The sequence below is a fragment of the Portunus trituberculatus genome, chromosome 40 (assembly GCF_017591435.1).
Source record: "Portunus trituberculatus isolate SZX2019 chromosome 40, ASM1759143v1, whole genome shotgun sequence".
NCBI lineage: Eukaryota > Metazoa > Arthropoda > Malacostraca > Decapoda > Portunidae > Portunus > Portunus trituberculatus.
In genome coordinates this window covers 2,015,001-2,040,000 of record NC_059294.1, presented here as the reverse complement: position 1 = coordinate 2,040,000, position 25,000 = coordinate 2,015,001, and the positions used below count along the sequence as shown (strand labels likewise).

Here is a 25,000-nt window from a genome sequence, read left to right as displayed (position 1 = left end):
TCCTGGTGTGTGGAGTGTGTTGTGGTCTCACTCCTACCTGAAGATCGGTCTATGAGCTCTGAGCTCGCTGCGTAATGGGGAAGACTAGCTGGGTGACCAGCAGACGACCGTGGTGAAATTACACACACACACACACACACACACACACACACACACACCAGCGAACCCGGCCCCCCTCCTCCACACACCTTCCATTAACTAAACTCTTACAGACTTGATCAATAAAAAAATATATATATATATATATATATATATATATATATATATATATATATATATATATATATATATTTTTTTTTTTTTTTTTTCTCTACATTTCAGCCTGTAAGAAAACTGGTAAATCTATTTCTTCTACAAAAATCCTATAAGTGACGATTACTCTAAGATGGACATTTACTTTCTAGCATCTTTTTTATTCATCAGTCTTTCTGTAATTTATCTAAAACTACTTGAATGGAACACTTAGAGCCGCACTTTTAAACGCCATTGTCTTATCACTGCTACTTCTAACGTAGTCTATATAAAAAGTTATTGAGGTTTTCAGGAATGTTTTCATGAATATATCAACAATTTAACAAGTATTCAGTATCATCTATGGCAAAACACCTTCAGAAACAATCTTAACGAAAGAATAAAGTGCCTCTAAATACTTCTTCATGGACTGATTATAAGAGTTTTCAAAAGATATTTATGATTCAGATTTTCATGATTCTTTTGACAAACTAATAAGAATTCAGCACCATCGAATAATCCTAAAGTAAGAAACGAGCATTTTTAATACGGTTATCACCTCACGCCAGTTCTCTCTAATACCAACACTACCTCGGTCTTCCCTTGAGCCCAATACCAAACCAAGCTTCGGCTCCCCTTGAGCGCTATAGCTATGGGGTCGCTGGTGCCGCGCCGAGTAACTTTCACCCCACTGCCGCCCTCAGGTGTGTCATAATAGATAGGATTATACACAAAACACGATTACGCAAGTGTGGCTACAGCTACAGATGGTCTCATTACAGAACGTCTTGCTAGGCGGTTAGGGAAGTTACTTAAGTAGAGTAGTACCTTTACTTTTTTGTGTGTTTGTTTGTGTTGTGTGTACTTTTTTGTGTTTGTGTTGTGTTGTGTGTGTGTGTGTGTGTGTGTGTGTGTGTGTGTGTGTGTGTGTGTGTGTGTGTGTGTGTGTGTGTGTGTGTAATGGTTGTTACGTAATGTTAGCTGGTAAGATTGTGTTGCCAACCTTCGCCGAGTCATTGTTTACTTGATTTACTCTTTTGTCATTGTCTTTTCTTTTTTCTTTCACGGTGATACTTTTAGATCCGCCCACTCACGGCTTGTATTAGTCCTTGCCATGCCGTCTACCTAACTCCCTGCCTCCCTGCCCTAGCTTTTGCCTTCCTGTCAGCCACGCACTACCTTCGTCATCACTGCGAATATTCACACGATCATTTCATCGCTATAATTACTCCCTCACTCCGAAGCCACCGTCTCTCTCTCTCTCTCTCTCTCTCTCTCTCTGGTTCGTATGGCAAAGTTTCGGATTCTGCATCGATATATGAACACCTGTGAGAATCTTATTAGTTATTACTGTAGCTTCTGAAAAATAGTCCCTAATGAATACGGACCATTGCATCCTCTCTCTCTCTCTCTCTCTCTCTCTCTCTCTCTCTCTCTCTCTCTCTCTCTCTCTCTCTCTCTCTCTCTCTCTCTCTCTCTCTCTCTCTCTCTCTCTCTCTCTCCTCTCTCTCTCTCTCTCTCTCTCTCTCTCTCTCTCTCTCTCTCTCTCTCTCTCTCTCTCTCTCTCTCTCTCTCAACACTTCGTCCACCACATATCTGCAGTTCCCACGTAGGTAACTCGCCGTCACGTAACCCGCCTTCCTTCAGTAAACCCACTCATGTAACTCACCTTCACAGGGAATAGCAGGGAATGCACTACGGGATGGCTTGAGTCGTGTCCACCAGCACCGTTGTTACCATGTTTAAATGTTTCTCAGCTAAAGTTTTTTTCTTCTTTTGCTCATAATGACTTCCAGCTTTTTAACTTCTTGATTTTCGTACTAACGGATGTTTTTCTACAATGAATCGATATGTTTTCCTATAGTGACATTTTTTTTTTTTTTTTGCGTTAATTTTTCCAAATAATTATTTCTAAGAATATTTGTGTAATATGGGCGCTTTTTATTACAAGTCATTTCTCATTGTGATTACTTTTATGCATTATTTTTGTAGTGCAGGCTAGTACTTTTCTTGCATTATTTCTATATTCAAGGCTATTTTCCCGATAACACTACTATATATTAATCCATTTTTAATAGTTTTATAACTTAGAAAATACTAAATTCCTATCTTACCTTTACTTTTTTTCTGGGTATCCAAGTAAATCATTTCTAGGAGTTTTGAATGTCAATAAAAGTATGACCATCACAGTAAAGGAGATAAGAGGCATGGCTTAATAATTTCTTGCTTATGGAAAATATTCATATATTTACTATTCTGTAAGCAACATTGTATTCATTATCCTTTCATCTAAAAGAAAAAAAATGGACATAACCCTCTGCTTAAGGAGGATTCTAATGTTCAGTAAGCAAGAACAAACATTCCCAGTGTGCTTATTATTCTATGTTTTCCTTCACAGTCAACGCAAACATATACAGAAGTCATGGGAGTGACTTGCACAAAGGAAAGGTCAGCGGCTCTGTTGTAATTTATCAAGGTTGTTATTACTGTGTATTTAAGCAGTTTTGTTCCTTAATAAAGGCGTGTGAATTTCTACACAAAAGATCAAGATTCACACAAAATCGTTAACGAATATTTGAAGTATGAGTTTAATTTTACTAGTTAATTTCGTTAAGAACTGAAGCTGCAGTAATAAATTGACGGTTAAGTCTGGACATGGGACTAAAAATGTTCCTAAATAGTCGAATGTGTTGTTTAGTGGGAGAAATACCATTCATCAATCATTCTGTTATGTTATCCATGCATGCACTGTCTTACTTGACCAAACTTTAAAGTAAGGATACGAATACAAGAAAGCAAGGAGACAGCAAAGGCCAGTTGATCCACAAGAGCCAACTCCTGTCAGGGTGAACACTGCATACTTCTTATTCTCAGTCACGAGACAAGATGGCAGGAAAAATAACATACTAGCTGGATTTTGAAGGCGGATCTCAGTCTTGCCTCGCCCAACCTCTAATAGTAAACTCTGAAACTCGTTGCCTGGTTCTGTATTTCCTCCTGTCTTTGAATTGAACAGTTTCATAAGGGAGGTTTCAAGGCAGAAAAGAAATTTATCCTTTCAGTCTCTTTAAAGGACTGGAACCTTCACCGAGACTCTTTTTTGCACCTTTTTATTTCTGTCGCTGTATGCTAGTCATTATATACAAATGAAAATAAGATAAGATAAAAATACAGTTGTCGCTACTCGCATACCATCCTAAGTAACTTTTCCACACGAGAAAAACAAAACAAGGGACATACACGTCAGCGTCCTGCTCAAGTAATTAACGAAACACTTCCTCTCAAACTAGATACAAGGGCGTGGAATGTGGCGGAGAGAGGAACCACGGCATGAGACAGTATTGCATTTATCTTCAAACACTAGAGCTTCTTTCCTTGTTTCTTCTCACCTAGACATTCCTCTCACTTCCTCCTCTGTCATCACGTCTGCCTCGCGTGACAGAGGAAGCAGGAAGCGCTTCCCCTCTTTCCTTCTTTCCTTCCTGGCCTTCACCGCGGAGGTAATTGCTGCTCAAACTCCCCAGTCATTGATCCTCGCTACCCGCCGCTTACGTTTTCTTCCTGCCCGCAACACTCGGCTAAAATGACAAGGAACAAAACCCGGTGCTGCCTCACTGCCTGCCTGTTTCTCGTAGTGAATTACAAACTATATATACAGGACTACGGTCATATACCCTTACTCATTTCGATTTACTGTACAGACGGAATACAGAAAGTGAAGGAAATGTTTTAGTCATGTATACGAACACGTGCAGATTCTGGACAAAAAACAGAGGATGAAGGGAGTAAATATTTAGTCATGCACAAATATTCCTACATTCCTACTCGCTATCCAATAAATTTTTCTCCCAGTCTCTCTCTCTCTCTCTCTCTCTGCGTGTCTTTCCTTATATGCCTATTTCCTAGTTTCCCGTCCATTTACTTTCCTCCTCCCGCTCCCTCTCTCTCTCTCCCTCCCTCGCATGACACGCAGTACACAGCCTTCTTCTCTGCCCCGTCCCCCCTTCCCCGCAGCTTCTCATGACCGTGACCCTCGCCAAGACTCCCGCTTCCTCACCTGCCAACATTCTTCCTGCCTCTCTCGCCTTCACCTCCTTTCTAACGCCGGCTTCCATTCCAACGGCGCTGTGTTTCCTCATGACGAGTTTTAGTAGACTTTGCATGCATGACTCACAGCTCTCTCTCTCTCTCTCTCTCTCTCTCTCTCTCTCTCTCTCTCTTTGCGTTCCACTTTTCCGTTTATTTACTTATAAGTTTATTTTGTTCTTCCTCTTCCATCCATCCTTTCCTCTCCTCTTATCTCATCTTTCTTCCCAGTTTTTCGTTTCCTTATTTATTTATTTTCTTCTTCAACCTCCAATTTCACTCCCCTTTCTCGCCTCATCTTATCTTTCTTCCAAGTTTTCTATCATTTTTTTTTCGCTTTCACTTTCTTACATTTGCCCTCCCTTCCCTTTCTTTCCCAAGCCTTTCCCCGTTACTGCAGCTACTGTTAAGGCAGTGCTCGAGGACCCAAGGGAACAGCAGTGTGCCAGGCAGAGTAAGAGGTACTGTAAGTGTGATGACTAAAGCATGTGCAAGAAATAAAGTGAATTTTGTAAACAGATGAAGGAGCGCAACGAGTGGTCTCTTTAACCGGTTCGAGTGTGTGTAGAAAAATGTTAAGGACTGTACGATGATTATAATAAAAAATAGAGATAGATAAATGACTGAATAACAATGATGATGATGATGATGATGATGATGACGATAATAATAACAATAATAATAATAATAATAATCATTATTATTATTATAATAATTATAATAACAGCAACAATAATAATTATAATGATGATAACAAATAATAATGATAATACTAATAAAAAGAGCAAGAAAGAAGAAAAAGAAGAAGAAACACAAGAAGATACAACTTAAATGAATAACAAACAAAAGAAAAAATACAAACAGATATGAGAGAGAGAGAGAGAGAGAGAGAGAGAGAGAGAGAGAGAGAGAGAGAGAGAGAGAGAGAGAGAGAGAGAGAGAGAGAGAGAGAGAGAGAAAATACACAAACACAGACAAACTTAAACAGACAGCAAACTAACCAGATATAACCAGACTCATACAAAGCACACAAAGCTTCCTTACCTCACTGCCGCCGCTCAACCTCCGGAACTTGTAATTGAGAAGCGTATTCCCTGCCACCATGGTCATGATAAGCACGGCGCCCATGACGAACGTGAGGAGGTTGGAGCCGCTGACCACTGGCGAGTATATGAGTTGCGGGATGCCGGCAAAGAGCAGAATGACCCCAACGGAGCCCACCACGGACAGCACACACTGGGCCGAGGAATACAGGGTCGTGATGCTCAGGGAGTTACGCGCCATCCTGCTGGTGTGGCTGACGGGAATGGTTGATGTGCAGAAGTCCAGTTCTGGGAGACTTAGTAGGTGTAGTAGCAGTATCTTGGGTCTTGGGTGTGGCTCAAGTTTTCAGTTCAGGACGTGTGTGTGTCTGAATGCTTATGGTCATTTTCCACGTGCACTCTCTGCCACGTGTGTTTTCTTCACAGTAATGTTTGTCTTTTATCTTTCTCGATAATCCAATACGTTATGGAGCTATGACGCACACACTCCACTGGCACTATTGTTGAATGGCGCAGTGTAGTATCTTTTTTTTTTTTTAATTTGCTTGCCTGTGATCACTGCAAGGTGAGGGGGTATTTGACAAACAGGTCCCGCCCCACCGTCTCAGCATCTGCAAAAACAAAACGCTGTTACCAAAGCAAAACTGGATCACCTTCCCTAAGCATGAGCATAAAAAAAATACCAGACATGTACTCACATCTCATGTTTTTATACTAAGAGGTAATTCGCGCACTGGGGCCCCAAGTTATGGAAATTCAGCCTTTGTTCCTTTTGTTCGTCTAATATCAACTCAACGCAACCTTTGTTTCTCTCATCTCATCTCACTCCAGGGGCTTCATTTCCATCGCCTCATCAAAATGCTACGTTTGGAAGGAAGGGACACGTGACAAGTGGCAGGCGTGTGACGTGCTGCCAGACTATCACGAGTCATGCTTCGTCATGCAAGACTCATTAATTTTTCAACACTGCTCTACATAATGATGTTCACCTCACTGCTCAGCCACACATGAACAACGACGGTCAAGCTGGCAGTGAAACACACACACACACACACACACACACACACGTATAATATCTCAAACAAGGAAATTTCTGGGAACGGATGTGATTACAACTGCGTCACAAATATGATGAACCTTAAGCCATTCCTTTCGTAAGGAAAAACTGAGAGAAAATCAGAGAGCACGCAGGGAGGCATAAAACAAGGTAAAAATCAGGTCGGTACGGAAAGCAAGAATCATTGACTGAAGGGCGTAGAAGGCGAGAGAGGGGCGACACCCGGAGAGGAGAAATAGGGCGCTGCGAAGAGAGAAGAGGCAAGCCGGGCGGGGATGGATGGCTGGGTGGAGGGTGGAGGGAGAAATCAGATCCACATGTTATTAGTTGGAATCGCTTTTGTTTCTTGTGCAGATTTCATTCACGGCCGGAAGTGACAAAGGGAGAGGATGGCTTTGTTCCACCTCGCTCTGGTCTCGTTCCCTCGCCGCCACAGAGGAACTAACGGGAATGCTGCGTTTTAATGTCCCTTCTTTTGCCATCACAACGAGGAAATAACGGTAATATTCATCACTTCAATCATGCTCTCTCTCTCTCTCTCTCTCTCTCTCTCTCTCTCTAACCACATCCAATCATCAGTTCTGCTACAAAGAGAGATTCCAACCAAGCTTCATTTGTATTAATGTGGTTTTGTTTATGATTTTACTTGGTAGAGGAAAGTTTTTATCTCAGAGCTAGTATTATTTCGAAATCAGTATCCGATTTCTCAAACGTTTCGTCGACTTATATCGGCAAGCTAACAGTCTTTATCCAGTGGAAGTTACAGTGGTGTCTAAGTGTCCTGTATTTATTCTAGAGAGAAAGATTAACAAGAACGATTTTTTTTCGAAGTGGATTTTCAATATTCTAGCAAAAGAATGACTAGAATTCTATCTGTAAGTGTATATTCATCGTTCCACTGAGAGTTAAACAAGAATTATGTACTATCAATGGTATAAAAATAGGTACAAAATAATTATGATCACCCGCAAGGATAAAGCGGGGTAAAAGAAAACGAAGCGATTGAAAGGAAGTACTGGTGTCGTTCTGCTGCTCACACCACGACCTACCGCACTCCTTAATTCAGATTCCAAGTAATGTGGGTTCCAAGATAAGGTGCGTCAATAGCCATTACTCGTAACCCGAGCATGAACAACATGTGAAAGGAGTGGAACCAGGAAAACTCATCTGATAAATGGCATGTTAAAAGGAAAAAAATACTATGGGTCTGCTACATACAGGAAAACATGACATAAAAAGCAAGAGAAAACGGAAGGATAAATAATGAGTTCACTATAAGTTTCTCGATAACAGAGTGAGTGGTTCTGGTAAACTGGAGAAAATAATTTCTGTATATGCTTCCTCTCTCTCTCTCTCTCTCTCTCTCTCTCTCTCTCTCTCTCTCTCTCTCTCAGTATGCTAACGCTTCAACTTCTAACAGGTCTCTGTGGATATTAAAGGTGAATTTCATGATTTTAGCGATTGTTTAGTAAGTACTTTACAGTTTTACACCATCAATAGATGAAAAATGATCAAATACACAACTGATAATCTCTTAGCCTTGGAAAACAGTCCTTATGAAACACTAAAGCTTTAACGGGTTCAATCTCCTCTCTCTCTCTCTCTCTCAGAACCCTATTTAAGCATACCCGTTTCCCCCTCTCTCTCTCTCTCAACTTCACAAAGACCTGAGAGCACGCACGCTGAGTAACACAACACTCCTTTCACCATTTATCACGACCCCCAACATTAGTAACGCGACTCCGGCGAGGCGAGACTACGAGTATTCCCTTAACCTTAATGAAACGACACAGTGTAAGTTTACCTCGCCCTTTCCGAACACATCACTGATACCAGACTGTAGTGTACAACCAAATCAACTCAACCAATATTAGTGACTCCTAACTTTACCTCCGCTGGCTAAAATTCGCCTCATAACGGTCGGACTGTACTGAAGATAAGGTGTTTGATGCGAGTTTGATCTTAAAACGACACAACAGGATGTGAATCACTAAAGACGTTAACCTCTGCCCAACACTTCTCCAGCTGGCCGTTAATAGATAGGTTATCGATACCAGGAGAGAGAGAGAGAGAGAGAGAGAGAGAGAGAGAGAGAGAGAGAGAGAGAGAGAGAGATATGACACACAGAGATCAAGGGACAGAAATAAACAGAGAAGAGATAAAGAGATACTCGTAAGCAGAGAGAGAGAGAGAGAGAGAGAGAGAGAGAGAGAGAGAGAGAGAGAGAGAGAGAGAGAGAGGTGCAGTTACGTAGGTCACTCCACCATCTGTTGGGGGTGGTGACCTTCCCTCAGGGCGCGTCTCCCTTTCTCTTTCATCCTGCTTCCTGCTTTTTGTTCTCAGCCTTTCACTTAATCATTGCACCACGCCAGGATTACTCGCTCTCCTTTCCCTAGTGGCTTCCATTCAAACTACCAAGCGTAATGTGTCATTGAAAAAAAAAAAAATACATATAAATAAGTAAATGAATAAATACGGGAAATTAAATTATTCTTTCATTTTCCTTAATTCAATCATTATCGCGCACTAGTTTCCTTTCCCGCCGTGGCTTTCACCGACACTGCTAAATGTAATGTGACTGTAAAAAAAAAAGTTAAATTAATGATTAAAGTACCGAGAAATGTGATTTGTCTTTTTCTTTCTCTCTTTTCTCTTTTCTTTTTTTATCATAACATACTACTGGCGATTTATGGTCGCGACTTTGTAGGAAACTAGCAAGGATAAGTTGTCAGAGTAAGGACTAAATCAACAAACTAAAAGTATATATCTAGGCATATGTATAGATAAAATAAATAAATAAATAAATAAATAAATAAAATAAGTTGATGAAAGAAAAAGACATACAGAATGAAAGAAAGAAAGGAAAAGTACTAGAAATTAAATCAATATTTTACTTCATTTCAATCAAACAAGGATGCGATTAAAAATAACATTTCTAATTTTGTTGTCTCTCTCTCTCTCTCTCTCTCTCTCTCTCTCTCTCTCTCTCTCTCTCTCTCTCTCTCTCTCGTCTAAAACAGGACAGGAAATGCCAGGTGACGTGATGTGAGCGAGAAATGGTGGGGAATATCTAAAGTCTCTCTCTCTCTCTCTCTCTCTCTCTCTCTCTCTCTCTCTCTCTCTCTCTCTCTCCCTGGTCTTAAAAAGAATAGGAAATGCCAGGTGAAGTGATATGAGCGAGAAATGAAAGGAAATATCCGAGAGAGAGAGAGAGAGAGAGAGAGAGAGAGAGAGAGAGAGAGAGAGAGAGAGGGAAATATAATATCCCTCACCCTCCAAGTCTGGTCTATCTCAACGAGGCTATAAAACGACGGACTCACGCGGCCACACTAACATTGGGGAGTAAGGAGAAGAGGTTAGTCACCGTAGCATTGGGGAGGCTTCGTCAACACAGTGTTCCTGGAAATCTGGTAGGTACCGTGAGAATGTCGCGAGAATATCATGTGTACCAGATGCTTTGGATATTAGTTCACATAGTTACTTACACTACTATAAACACATCATCTGCTTTTCCACACACACACACACACACACACACACACACATAATAATAATAAATAAAGAAATAAATAGGAAATAAAATAAATAAATAAATAAATAGAATAAAAATAAATTAATTAGATATAAATATAAACGTTATAAAAAAATTAATCAATTAATAAAATAATGTAATGGTTAGCACACTCGGTTTAAATCCTATGCGCTGCGAGGCGAATGGGTGAGTCTCTCTATGTCTAGGCCGTGTTCACCTGGCAGCAAGTAGGTACGGCATGTAACCAGAGTGGCGGCCTCGTCGTCCGGGTGTGCGAGTAGCTTCATTCCTACCCAAACTACCCTACTATGATCTCTTTTCTATAGTATCGGGTAACGACTGGCTGGGTGACCAGCAGACGACCGTAGGTGGATGACATTTTTTTTTTTCATTAAAAGGAAATACACACACACACACACACACACACACACACACACACACACACACACACACACACACGCTGGCTTCACAAGCCAGAGGACCGGGGTTCGATTCCCCGGCCGGGTGGAGATATTTGGGTGTGTCTCCTTTCACGTGTAGCCCCTGTTCACCTAGCAGTGAGTAGGTACGGGATGTAAATCGAGGAGTTGTGGCCTTGTTGTCCCGGTGTGTGGTGTGTGCCTGGCCTCAAGCCTATCCGAAGATCGGAAATAATGAGCTCTGAGCTCGTTCCGTAGGGTAACGTCTGGCTGTCTCGTCAGAGACTGCAGCAGATCAAACAGTGAAACACACACACACACACACACACACACACACGAAAAAAAAAGAAAGAAAGAAAAGATAAAAAAAATATATTGGAGAAGTCAGTATCAAAAGAATAAGAATAAGAACATCCAAATTCCGATGTCTTGCTACTTCCCTCTTGATGAGAAGAGAAAACTACTGGGTGATTTAGTTCATCTAGACCTAAGAATAAATCAACAGGCAATAGATGATCAAATTGTACTCAGGACGTGCAACACATAATTTCTTTAAGGTTGAAGAACACTCACAGCAGCCAAAAGGTTATTTTCTATTCAGTTCGTAGGCCTGTGAGTAACAGGGCGTGGTGACATCACTTCCTGGTGTGACTGTACCGTACATGAAGTACATATTAATCATGAGTAATCAGTAATTCTATCTGAGCACTTCATCTGAACTTCCTCCCCCCTTGTGTGTGTGGAGTGAGTGGGGGCTGGGGTTCGCGTTTACGAGGAAATCTTAATACCTACCAGTTCTGGGACCAGACAGAGGAGAGAGAGCTGCTTGTACTTGTAGGCGTTAATTACACAGCTTGCGAGTACCCGGAGTGAGTGGGTGAGAGGGACACGTCAGTCTTTCCTTGTCACTTGCACCCACATGTGTTTCCTGCTCGTAGTTTTATTTCATTTTCTATCACGCTCTAGTGTTCGGAATGGCACGGTAGTTCTGCACAATTCTCTCCATTAGCTTTTTTTTCTGATACGTAATGAAAGCTAGAGGTGATAAAATTTGTCTAATAAGCCAGTTTAATAAATTTCTCAGACGTATATTAACAAATCATTATAATAAGCCCGTTTAATATATCTGCCACAAGAAGAATAAGCAAATGCTATATCACATACAGTTTGTATCTGAGAGTATTGATTGTTTTTGTTCTTGTTTGGTCTATTGGATGAATTTTAAAGGCTACAGAGATAATTAATCAGGTTCTTTTTCCAATAATGGTGTAGATTCCTTGCACAACTTTCATTAAGTGCATAAAAAACACTCCTGAGAACCTTAATAGCTTCTACTTGAGCAGGTTGAAAGTATATTAGTATACTAACCACCAACGTTCAATGAAGCATATGAAACAATTACGAAATCCAGTGAATCAATCTCATTTTTTATCACAGCTTGCATACATTTTACCTTTAATTCAGTAGCTATTGATTTTTTTCTAACACTGTAAGGTTTGTTAATACGACTGTTACTTATGGATTCGTACTGAATTACTGTATTATATCTAGTAACTTTTTCATCTAGATTTTCGTCGAAGAAGAAAAAGGTAATGTAAAAAACATCCCTCGCTATAGGAAAATTTGTGTGTATGCATCGTACTGTAGTGCAAGCCCAATTTCAAGCGCTTCACTAACCTCATTTATTTTCCCTCTCCTTTGTGTGGCTAGCGAGAAAAAGTGATACTGTTTTATAAAGATCAGTCGGCAAATATACAAAAAAATCGTTCATAAGTACAGAGAAGTACGATGCGGCGGGTCTCCCTCAAGCACTTCATCGATTTTTTTTATTATTCCTTTCCTTTGTGTGGCTAGCAAACGATCCAACCAGCGCGGCGATCCAAAGAGGGCGGCAGGTTAGACTTTCAACAGAACAGACACCACTGGAGCTCCTTACTGTACACCCCTTGCTCTTACATCAGTAACCAAAGGAAAAGAGAAGAGAGGACGACTATAGATTATATTTAAAGAAAGACCGATACCAGTATAACTCTTGATTATATTCTTTATTCCTTTCACAAGTACCTTTGTGTGACCATCAATACAGCAACTTAATAAATCCAAACTACGCTGCTGCCTCCTTAGACATGCTTTTATATGGGAGTGCAGGGAAGATGATCCTAAATTACGATATAAAAAGATCTCTTAGCTTCAGGAAAATTGCACGCACCACCACCCGGCGTCAGTATGTGTATGCGTCCTGCACAGCCCACCCTGAAGACTGATTCACAGCTTTCCAAACACTGAGGTTCCTAAGCAGAAGCAGCACAACAAGATTCTTACAGTCAGTTCGTAGTTATGTTCTTGAGAGAGAGAGAGAGAGAGAGAGAGAGAGAGAGAGAGAGAGAGAGAGAGAGAGAGAGAGAGAGAGAGATACTCCATTTGTTTAATTCAAGGTGAAAGAAGAAAAAATAGATAACGAGCAAAGGTACGTATGTATGAATGTATTTCTATGTATGTATGTACGTATGTATGTATGAGGTACAAGTTGAGCCTGAATTATCAATAAGCAGCACACACACACACACACACACACACACACACACGTCCTTGTGAAGTCCCGATAAAAGCGTCCATACCTAGTCCAGACACGGTTATCTTCCCTGACTCTCCCTCCCTCACTGCATACCGATGATAGAGAAGCTACTTGACTTCCTCCCCGCCCATCAGACGCCCTTGGTGTGAGTGAAATGAAGAACTGGAGAGCCGCGCAATGATCTTTGTTAACCTTTACTGATATCTGATGTTATTTGCCTTTATTAACTAGTCTTGAGAAACTTTCAAAAGGGAATTTAAACATGAAACCATCAGACAATTATATTTACTTTTTTTTATCCTTAATGTGCCAATAATAGAGGTGATTTTGACTTACTTGCAACCAATTTGATATTTTTAGTGGGTGAATTTAAGCACCACCACTAGACGATAATGTACGAAGCCTTATAAACAATATTCTACTCTTTTCAAGTCCTTAACAACTAAGAGGTTACGTTAAAGGGGCTTTCCAAGGGTATTCTCATGGTTTAACGTGTATATTTTAGTGTTTGGGAAATATCTCACATAAAAAGTTAGGTTTCCTATGATATTTTTATGATTCTGTTGATAGATTTATAAAGAATCAGCGGTCATTGAGAAAAAAAAAATCTTCTCTTGAGAACATGAGTAATCATATTTGTGGCGTTAGGAAATAGGTGTCATGAGCCTGCCGCTTTCAGAATGAGCTTATGTCAAGAGAATAGAGCGGATTGTAAGCAAGACAAACTAGTCATGAAAAGATTAAGAGTTAAGACGGCACATGCAAGAACAGCGAGAGAAAATGGTAACAGTAAACAAGTCTCGTGAAGGAAATGTAAATAGAAAGAAGACGAGATCTCTCAACACGACCTTAAGAACTGGGCTAAGGTTTAACGCTTGCGAAAAGGTCAGGTGGGTGTGGAATGGGAAATATATGGTATGATTAGAGTAATAATACAAATACTACACCTTATTCATCAGGGACTACAAAACTAAATCAGACAGATGTATGGATGGGGAAGAAAGATTGGTGAAAAGGGTAGGAATGAAGGACTGATAATTCTTTGCAGCTTCTCTTGTTTTCTTATGTTCTTAATGCTAGGGAAGGGAAAGGATTTAATAAAAGAGCCGAAGAGAGTGATGAAGAACGAAGGGGATTTAATTAGAGATAAAATGGCACAATCAAGAGAGAGAGAGAGAGAGAGAGTGTGTGTGTGTGTGTGTGTGTGTGTGTGTGTGTGTGTGTGTGTGTGTGTGTGTGTGTGTGTGTGTGTGTGTGTGTGAGGGAGGATAGGGAAGACCCGCTCAAGTTACCGCTCTAAAAAGAAAAAAATAGTAAAGGGAAGGAAGTTCTTTAGTTTCGGTCTTGTCTTGATACTCTTCCGTTAAAAAGTTAAAGTCGTAGGAGGAAAGAAGACATACAAGTGTGTGTGTGTGTGTGTGTGTGTGTGTGTGTGTGTGTGTGTGTGTGTGTGTGTGTGTGTGTGTGTGTGTGTGTGTGTATGCTAACTAATTTAACAAGTGATAATAAGAATTGACATTGATAAGAAAGAGAATCGTATCTAATTAATCTTATCTCAGTTAACAAGTGGTGACTAATGCTGTTACACAAGGATCTCTCAATATAATTTCTCACACCCGTAGAGTACATGCACAAAGTTACGATCACTACTGAAATTCTACCTGACGTGTGCATTATCGCAATCAAATCACACTCAGGTGCAATAGATATCGTAATCTCGATGCACTAGCGAGGTGCTGATACCAATGATGTATCAAGGAATGCTTTTATCATGCTCTGTTCACATGTACACTCAAGAAATGCTAAGCAAGTTTCCATCTTTTTATTCGAACGCAGTTATTTTTCTTTAATACAAATGCACAATTACTTTTTCTAATCAAACGCATTAAAGAAACGCAGCTGATCACAATCGTTATTACTGAAAAAATAATGATGATACAGGATATAGCACACAAAATTAGACATTGGTAAATATAGTGTATAAGAAGATATAAGTAGATCCAGGTAGGTATACGCAGGACATGGATAATGAAGTGTGCGCGTTGGTAGATAATCGTACAGAACACCGATGCAGGACACAAAAAACACAGAACATGAATCGTAGGAGTAAGCGACATTTAGCAGAGATCATAACTGTCCGTGGTAAGCAAGTAACACGAGAAGAGTCCTCCCACCACAATCACCACCACCACTACACTAATAGCGGCCTCGACCACTTCCTGCAGATAACCCGAGCCAACGCCCACCTCCCGCGTCACAGCAGCCGAACGCGTCTCAAGAACCAAGGGAAGTGATGAAATGGTGGAAGGAAAAATATATTCAAGTGGTGACACGATAACTACTAATACACACAAATATAGACTCTCTCTCTCTCTCTCTTTTTTTTTTCTTTCTGCGTGTGTGTGTGTGTGTGTGTAACGCTTTTTCTTTTAGATTGCTCTCTCTCTCTCTCTCTCTCTCTCTCTCTCTCTCTCTCTCTCTCTCTCTCTCTCTCTCTCTCTCTCTCTCCGTGACTTTACTTATTTTCTTTCAGGATCTTTGTGAGCGAGGTAATTCTCTCTCTCTCTCTCTCTCTCTCTCTCTCTCTCTCTCTCTCTCTCTCTCTCTCTCTCTCTCTCTCTCTCTCTCTCTCTCTCCGTGACTTTACTTATTTTCTTTCAGGATCTTTGTGAGCGAGGTAATCTCTCTCTCTCTCTCTCTCTCTCTCTCTCTCTCTCTCTCTCTCTCTCTCTCTCAACCGTGTACAAAGAGAAGGTAATAATTAGTTCTTTTGTTGGGAATAAATAAAGAGTGGTGAAGAAAGACTCTCACTCTCTCTCTCTCTCTCTCTCTCTCTCTCTCTCTAACATGATAGCAGTTCGACATTTCCTGGTCGTCGCTATCAATGTTAACTGATATAAAGAGGATGCAACTTCCACAAATATCCTATGATGTGTGTGTGTGTGTGTGTGTGTGTGTGTGTGTGTGTGCGCGCGCAAGCGTGTAATTTATCTTTTTCAGCCTTTGTATCTCTCTCTCTCTCTCTCTCTCTCTCTCTCTCTCTCTCTCTCTCTCTCTCTCTCTCTCTCTCTCTCTCTCTCATCATACGTGCCCCTTCCACCTCCCTCGAAAAGTGAATGGCAAAATGAAAATCACAAACTCTTCTCACCACCACCCTCCAGTCTGCATCACGTGGCATCGTGTACACTTCCCCATCTAAACATCAACTTGAGTTTGTTGAAAGTAGCACAGAGGAGAACGAACCACTACACTATGGATACAAGTGTATGTGTTGCCAAGACACTCTGTTCTTAAATCACATCATTTTCTTAAAGACTGTAGAAAGGCTGTAGAAATTACATGTTAGGTTTTAATGAGTCTTCTGTTACAGTTCTGTCTGCATCTCAGTTACGCTTAATAAAGGTCTAGCTTAAAGTTACAAAGTATTAATGATGTTTTTTATGGTTCTACGAATAGATTAAACATACATTTACATTATTAACGGGAAAAACACATTCGAGAACTTGGCTATTCATCTCAGTGGGTTTTGGAAACTCTCGTTAAGATAGCAAAGCGTTTCTCAGTACGAAAGTATGAAACCTTGTTAACGTCCCACTAGGACCAGGGAAACAACCCCGAAAACCTTAACAGCATCTAGTAGATCCTCTTAAGAATAGTTGAGAAAGGGGGACGAAACATTAAGAAAATAAAGGAAAGTACTACTCAAACACACCTTTGCGCTACTGATCGCCACGGGAGACAAGACGGTACATTATTCAGTCTTAACAGCCCCACCCATCGTGTAATTTGGTACATTGCACATACTCTTACGAAAACAAAAGAACTAAGGCGCCGTAATACGCAACGTTACCTCCTCAGCCTCATCAGTGAACCAACCAGCAAGTGAGTAAGTGAACCAACCAACCGACCAAGCAGTCAGCGAGAAGTCAAGTCAAGCAGCCAGCCACTCTTTGCAACACTGCGGCCGTGTTTGTTAGTGTGTGGTGACGTTTCCTAACTCCCCTCCAAGCGTGACCAAAGTGCAAGACGCTGGGTGGTGGATGGTGGGTGGCTAACATGTGGATTTAGGAATGTCAAGTCTAAGTGGTAGTAGTAGTAGTAGTAGTAGTAGTAGTAGTAGTAGTAGTAGTAGTAGTAGTAGTAGTAGTAGTAGTAGTAGTAGTAGTTGTTGTTGTTGTTAGAGACTTGTTAGTAACTGTAGTAGCACTGTACAATGACAAAGAATAAATGAACAAATATCTTAGTAAACAAATACGAAGATAAGTAAGTAAACACATGAAATAGTAAGAATAGATTAGAACTCAAGAACAAAATGGAAACTAACGAGAAAAAAGAACTGATCAGTGAACATAATACAAATATCATGACAAATAAGCACACAAAGACGAAAAACATACATACACACACACACACACACACACACACACACACACACACACACAAAGAATGTACTGAGGCGCCGAAAAAAGGAAAAGTGGTAATCCCGAGGGACTAGAAATACAACTAACTGGCCAGCCATACAACCTGCTAGCCAGCCAGCCAGTCAACCAGCCAGCCAGACAGACAGAAGCAGAGTGAGTCAGCCGCGGCGGAAGAATTGCATGAGGATACCAAGAAAGCAAACGTTGCCACAGAATACGAAGGTTAACAAAGGGAGCAATTACAGAGGGATTACAAAGATACCGGTCATTAAGTCAGTAATAGTTAAATGTTTCGTTATGATGTATAGAATTAACTCATTATATTTGCAATGCTTGAGGCTTCATTTTAAACATTTCGTCGTTGTCTCTCTTCCATTTCAACAGGCTATAATGAAAGTTACTAAGGTTCTCATTGATGTTTGAGTGATAGTTTAACAAGGAAAATTAGACTCGTAGCTAAATTCCTGGCAGTGAGATTTGTTACTGAACTCATATATTGTTGTATCTGCTACTCCTGAGGCTATTCTCCTCTCTTACTTTTAACAGGTTGCATTCCTGGAATTGAGGGATTTCCGATGTGGTTTTTATAATTCTAGTAAGAGCTTACCATAAAATCCCCAAAGCTGATAAGAAAATAACAGGGTGCGGTGGAAATTACTAGGGTTTACCGTGGTGTATCCATGGTTCTAGAGATGTTTTAATGATGTCGTGTTACTGATACAAAAATAAGTTGTAGTGGAAGTTGCTAAGGTTTTCAGTGGTGTACTCAAGATTCTATGGTAGCTTACCGATGATAACGCGTCACTGACAGGAAAAACAAGTAGCCTTAGAAAAGCGTCCTGGTTAGAACACAAAGCGGTTAGAGAATACGAACTATGATACACTGCCCGCATAACTCGGACCTCTTAGTTACCGAGGGCACTACACTCACCTCGCCACTTGCTCGCCTCACTGTATGTAGTACAGACACCAGCAGAAGTTTTAGGATGGGATCTTAAGGAATGTTGTCACAGCTGCGGTAAATTTAACAATAATTCTACTTTATTAACCAGAAAAAGACAGTAATGACATGGTAATATATTTTCTTGGGTTTTAAGTAATCGATTCTGAACGTATAATGTTAAAAAAAACACTGAGAACTTGTCTGATCATTTCCTATACCTTTAATTTAGCTCCATTTAACAAGTACCGAAGAAAAACAACGATGCGCAGAGTACGAGAATTGGTCTCTTAAGCTCTCGATTACAGTCACAGGTTTTGCAAGAAGTCTGTGCATTTGCAAGGAATGAATTGTAAGAACTCGCCTACTAATTTCTTAGACACTTGATTAAGAGATGAATTCTATACTGATAGTGCAACAAAAGTGCAACAAATGGAAAAAAGTCAGAACACGGCTATTCACACCTATTACTTGATCTGTTGTTGATATTAACATAATAACGACAATAAATAATGAAGAACTACCTATCAAATTCATTTACTTTTAATTGAAGCGGTAAATTCAACAAACATTGCACCATCACAAAAAAAAAAAAATTCAATGAATGAAAACAAATGTAAAAGATCCCAGCCAACCATCTCTCTCTCTCTCTCTCTCTCTCTCTCTCTCTCTCTCTCTCTCTCTCTCTCTCATTGCTTTAAAAATTGTTAACGAGATCCTAAAATGTTTCAAAATAAGGGATTCGAGGTTACACAAATCCCCGAGGCAACCGTACTTAAACATTCGCTCACTCGCTTGGTGATGAAAACGTATTGCGTCATTCAATGTTAAAAAAAAAAAAAAGCCAAGTTGTGAGCTGCCAACCACCGCACATCAACATAACACCGGCGGGCTTCTCTCGGGTGCAGGGAAACCGCTTGTCACAGTGGTTGGCAATGAGGAAACTACATTTAAATTTCAGGGCTTTTTGCTGTTTAGTGATTATGTTATTACCCGGATTTTCTCTGCAGGGGGTTACCAATGTATTGCCAACGTAGAGTATCTTGGCTGGTTGAGTGAATGCATCTTGTGTTCGCATTGTGCGTTGAATATATGGAACGAGAGAGAGAGAGAGAGAGAGAGAGAGAGAGAGAGAGAGAGAGAGAGAGAGAGAGAGAGAGAGAGAGAGAGAGAGAGAGAGAGAGAGAGAGAGAGAGAGAGAGAGAGAGAGAGAAATGAGCAGCGGGTGAATAAACAAAACAAAGCAAATCTACAAACCGATAAGATCAAACGAGACGAAGACAAGAGTGACGAGAGGGAGACAAAGAGCACATGAGCAGATATTAAGCATAAGCACGTGATATGTCCTTATTAGGAGAGTAATGTTTATATCATTAAGGGGAAACGTCTAGACCACGAGAGAGAGAGAGAGAGAGAGAGAGAGAGAGAGAGAGAGAGACTATAACAACGTCGGGTTAAGTTGGTATAATGATACAACAATATGGTGGTGGTGGTGGTGGTGGTGGTGGTGGTGCTGTTGCGAATGAGAGACGCAAGACAACATTAAGTGAAAGGATGTTTGACTATAAAATGAAGAGGAAAGAAACGCATGGGGGGAGATTACAGTAAGTACACACTATGATGCGAGGAGGAGGAGGAGGAGGAGGAGGTTCAGACACAGGCAAGTGAAAGTAGTCACCTTCTTCGCCTCCTCAGTTCTTGAGTCACAAATAACAGAGACATCATCATCCCCCCCTCTACTCCCTCTACCTCCCTTCCTTTGCCCTTCTGTACACATCCCTCCCTGCCTGCGTCCCTTCCCTCCTGTCCCCCTCTCTCTCGCTCTCATTCCTCTCCTTTATAAAATAATCTTCGCCCGCCCATGTTCTATCAGCAGCTTCAGTTGTTCTCTTTTCTTCCAATAGTTGCTTTTCTCTTAAGACCTTCCCTTCCTCATCTTTGTTTCTCATTTGTCCTGTTTTTCCATCATCTTTACTCTCCTTACACATTCCTCTTCTCTTCCTCTCTTCACACACATGATCATACAGTTAAACATTTTTTTCTTTCAGTCCATCCACCTCCACTTTGATCTTCCTCTTCATCATTTGCCCTGTACCTTGATCTTCATCACTCTTCAGCACACTGTCCCTCTTCCTCTCCTCTTCACATGGTTATACAGTTGCTTTTCTTTCCCCCTTTACGCAGTCCACCCACCTCCATTCTATTCTTGCTCTCCTGTCCCGTCTTGTGCCTTCACTTCCATCACTCTCCCCCACACAACCGACTCGTCTTCACTTTACATGGTCATACTGTTTTGCTCTTATTTCCGCTCAGTTTTGATTTCCTCTCGATCCTAACTTCTCTGGTGAGCTATGAGTCCTTACTGAACTAACATGCCTAGTAGATGCGAGGACTAAAGATTGAAGGGAAAACTCTACAGACAAAGAGAGATGTTGTATATTATTCGCTTTACAAACCCTGACGTTTAATACCAAATTAAAGGCATGAAGATATATATATATATATATATATATATATATATATATATATATATATATATATATATATATATATATATATATAAACTATAAGGACAGAAAGTAAGGATGTATTACATGTTACTTGACTTCTTACAATCTCACACTAACGATAATCACTACGACCATTTTCCTTCCCCTCCCTCTCCACATTTCAACGCTTCACAACCTTAGTCCAAGTAACACCCAACCCTCGTCCTTCCCACCGCAGATATGTTAATTAGTACACTGAAACCCCAAGTTAATAAAGCTCATTAGTACGATCTAGTATTTCAAGGTTTCTTTTGTTTACCTTCATACACTACGTGATTTGACATGCTTTGTGTTAAGAGAAAAACGACCGACTGATGCGCGTGACCCGGTGACGAAATGAGAAACAAAGGAGAAAGGGAAGCGTTGTGGAGAGAGAGAGAGAGAGAGAGAGAGAGAGAGAGAGAGAGAGAGAGAGAGAGAGAGAGAGAGAGAGATCCAGTTGACCTTCAGAAGTGGTTACTCCCTCTTCTCCTCCTCCTGTTTCTGCAAACCTTTCCTTGACATTCACTGCCCCGCCCCACCGTTCTCCCCTTCCGCGTTTCCCTTCTTAGCCAACCTAAGATGTAAACGAGTCTGTTATCAGGTTATTCTCTTTTCCTTTCAGTCTAATTCCTCTAATTTTTACCTTCCTTGCATTTACTTTCTTTCATGGTATTCTTTTGTTCCAGTTTGCTTGTGTTTTGTTTATTTGTGCATGATAAAGTTTGCACGCGCATTGTATATTTCATAAGTGAACAAAAAGAAGGGCAGACATGCTCACTTTGTAAAGGTGTTGAGTTTCATAACGGGTTTGAGTTGCATAATGTTAGCAACACCCTTCCATCCAGTTGTTATGTAAAGCAGCGCAAAAAAAACGTGTTGTAACCGTGCGTTAACTATGTTTTAGCTTGTATGTCTCTTTATTTATTCCTTAGTCACATTTTTTTCTTATTACTCTCGGTAGAAGTAATGTAAATGTCAGCATGCATACGTGATCTTTTCATAAATCAATTATTTCATTCATTTATAAATGTACCTTTTTTCAGTTTTATATTTGTTTATTCATTTATGACACCTTTTCTTTAATTCTCCACTTGTTTCCTTATTTATCTATTTATTCATCACTGTAGAGTTTATTTACATCTATGAACTGAATATTTATCTACATGTTTACTTTATCTATCACTCATCTACTTTAACCTGAATGCAACCAACACAAGGCCCGTACTTTTCCATACTGTTCTGTCATTACGATTCCTTTCAAACTTTCAAGTCACAGATGATCTCCTGGTATTAATAGGTCTTACCAAGAGTAAAGGAACCTTTCAGCAACTATGACTAGAATCCTAAAACATTAATAAAGATCCTCAAAAAACTTCCACTACAGCCATTAAAAGAAGACGAATGATGCCCTGATACATTTAAGAAGACACTGTCTGCAAAAGATACTCGAAAGAGAACTAGCATCTTATCTTAATGCGCCGGTCGATTGAGTTTACACAACCAATCCACTTCGTCCTTTACACTGAGATTGAATACATGAAAAGATCATGAGGTGTTGTATAAGCCCAATGTTATGGTTATGAATGTTACATACGTTAGCCTCAGTGCTATAGGGGTGCTGCGCTGCGAGGCCTGGAGAGTAAAAGGAAAGGTCATCAGATGTATAGATTTAAAGAAGACTGACACGGAATAGTAGATGTGAGAGCGTATTCTGCTTTGCTCTCTCTCTCTCTCTCTCTCTCTCTCTCTCTCTCTCTCTCTCTCTCTCTCTCTCTCTCACCTGACCTCAATCTTATATTCTCTAATTAAGTATATAAAGGAAACCTATTATAACACGTTCCGGCCATTCAGTAACTGTTAAAAAACTATTGTAGCGATCAAAGTTAAAATACATTCGCTGTTCGAAAAATCACAAGTTAATTCTCCCACAAAATGGTTTCCTACAGTGACGAAAGAAAACAAAGGACTGCATTAACGTAGCAACAACTGCGGAGCACTAATGTATTTTTTTTTACGCAAACACACACACACACACAGTCACTCACTCACTCTCTCTCTGCGTTTAATAGTGAATAAAATAGTCGAAAATGCAGCCCGCGAAGCTTATACCGACGACTCCTTCAAACATAAGCCTGGTGGTACTCGGAGCGCATGACTTAAAAAAAACCCACTGACGAACTCCCTAAGGAAAGGAACCTACATGACTAAGAAACACTACCAGGAACTCTAGGGAAAGTAGGAGAGAGTTATCCTGCATCTTTACGGACATCCGGCTGGAAATTCAATATTCAACTGAAGGCTTTCTTTCTCAATCTTTCTTTTCTTAGAATTGGGGATTGCTTAAGATAGTATTTCCTTTCATCAATGAGCAACGTAGGCATCTTCACCTATGATATCTTTAGGACATCTATGTTTATATTCTACTCGCTTCCGTCTATATGGAACCATTTTCAGAAAGGCTTTGTTCTGTCATCACGGCTGTTCAAACGCCACAAAGATAATTAACGTGCTCTCAAGACTGTTTCTCCGGTCAATAATGTATGAATTTTGTTAATCTGTTAATATGACCGTAAAAAAAATCCTACAGACCAGCACACCTTTAGTTAGACCCTATTTATACAAGTCAGAGGTACGAGCAGAAGTGTTTCAAAACAGATTCTCGCGTTTCATAACAGCCAAACCAGACAACATTCTCAACCATACGCAGTTGCCTTGTTTTTCCATCTTATCTGAACCCAATACGATCTATACACCTGTCCAGGATGGCAGTACCTGGACCCTAAGTTCATATAAGGCATCGGGAAACGCATCGGGGTGACAAAGAGCGGCGCGGCGACTAGGGCGGTGACGTCACTCAGCGGTCCACACCGGGAACGAATCGCCTCGCACCGAATCCTGATACTTATTTAGCATACAGAATTTCACCCGCTTCCTTGTACGGTAACAGGAGGCGTGGGGGCAGCCAACAGGGAAGACCAATGGAGGGGGTGACGCATTGACTTACGAGAGAGAGAGAGAGAGAGAGAGAGAGAGAGAGACTTATGTTTACTATTTGCATACACAATCCCATCATCTGGTAATGCATCCGCTAATTCACTAATCTCTATCTATTTCGGGAAATTATTTTTGCACGCTTATATATTCCATTATTCTCATTTCCATCGTGTGTGTGTGTGTGTGTGTGTGTGTGTGTGTGTGTGTGTGTGTGTATTGGCCTTTTCTCAACAGTCCTCCAGTCTTCCCCCTTGTCTCACACCCATGCATCTCTCCTTAACGTTCCGCACACGCCCCTCTACCATGCCTCGCTCTTTCAATACAAACCACACACAATGCCGCGACACGTGATCAGCCAGCCACCTAACGTCATGTTTTGTACGCGCTGCATAGTAAACATTATCCTCGCCACCGGTATGTCTGACAGCCACGACTACCAAGAACATTGCTTTGTAAACACCTCTGCGTTAATCCAGAATTTTATGACCACAACAATCTCAGCGTTGCAACTATTAAAATTCAACACCACAATTTTGATTCCTGACCGGATTCTTTCATCAGGAATATTTTCAAACAACCCTTGGATGATAAATCTAGGTCCAGAAGCATGATTTTTCCACCATTTATGATACTGAATCCTTGTTAAATTATAGCTAGAATCATTAACATACCCTTGGTTAATGCAGGCGCCGAATCGTTTCAGAACACACATGCAAGGGTCACTCACCACCACCACCACCGCCATCACTTCCCGTCAGTGCGCCTTTCAGACAAAGCGGTACCCTGAGGCTCCAAGAAACCGGCAGGACGCTTCTAGATAACGACTTCCTACCACACCTTTGTGCGACACCCTCACACTGAATGCAAGGGCACACACAGGATTGAATTGATGAAGTATAAAAGGTGAGCTTGGAAGTGGTAGAGCGAGGCAACAACACTGAGAGGTGACCTTGCCGAAAGCACATCAGCAAGAAGGTTTGCAATACCCGACGACGACATTCACTTGTTCGTTTGCGTGTACGTGCTGCGCTTCAATTCTTTACACATGCTAGGACCCCTAGGACCCCCTTTTCTCTCTCTCTCTCTCTCTCTCTCTCTCTCTCTCTCTCTCTCTCTCTCTCTCTCTCTCTCTCGTCATTGTTTCCCTTACTTACGATACATCAAAGTAAGA

General features: G+C 40.7%; 1 protein-coding gene across 2 annotated transcripts in view; it reads right to left on the bottom strand.

Moving 5' to 3' along the window:
• Window positions 1-25,000, bottom strand: part of LOC123516091 — a 45,885-nt gene that overhangs the window by 16,892 nt on the left and 3,993 nt on the right. For both annotated transcript variants that reach the window (XM_045275183.1, XM_045275184.1), the window contains exon 2: window positions 5,362-5,971. In XM_045275183.1, coding sequence (XP_045131118.1) covers window positions 5,362-5,601 — 240 coding nt within the window. In that variant the 5' untranslated portion in view covers window positions 5,602-5,971. The remainder of the gene's footprint in view (window positions 1-5,361; window positions 5,972-25,000) is intronic.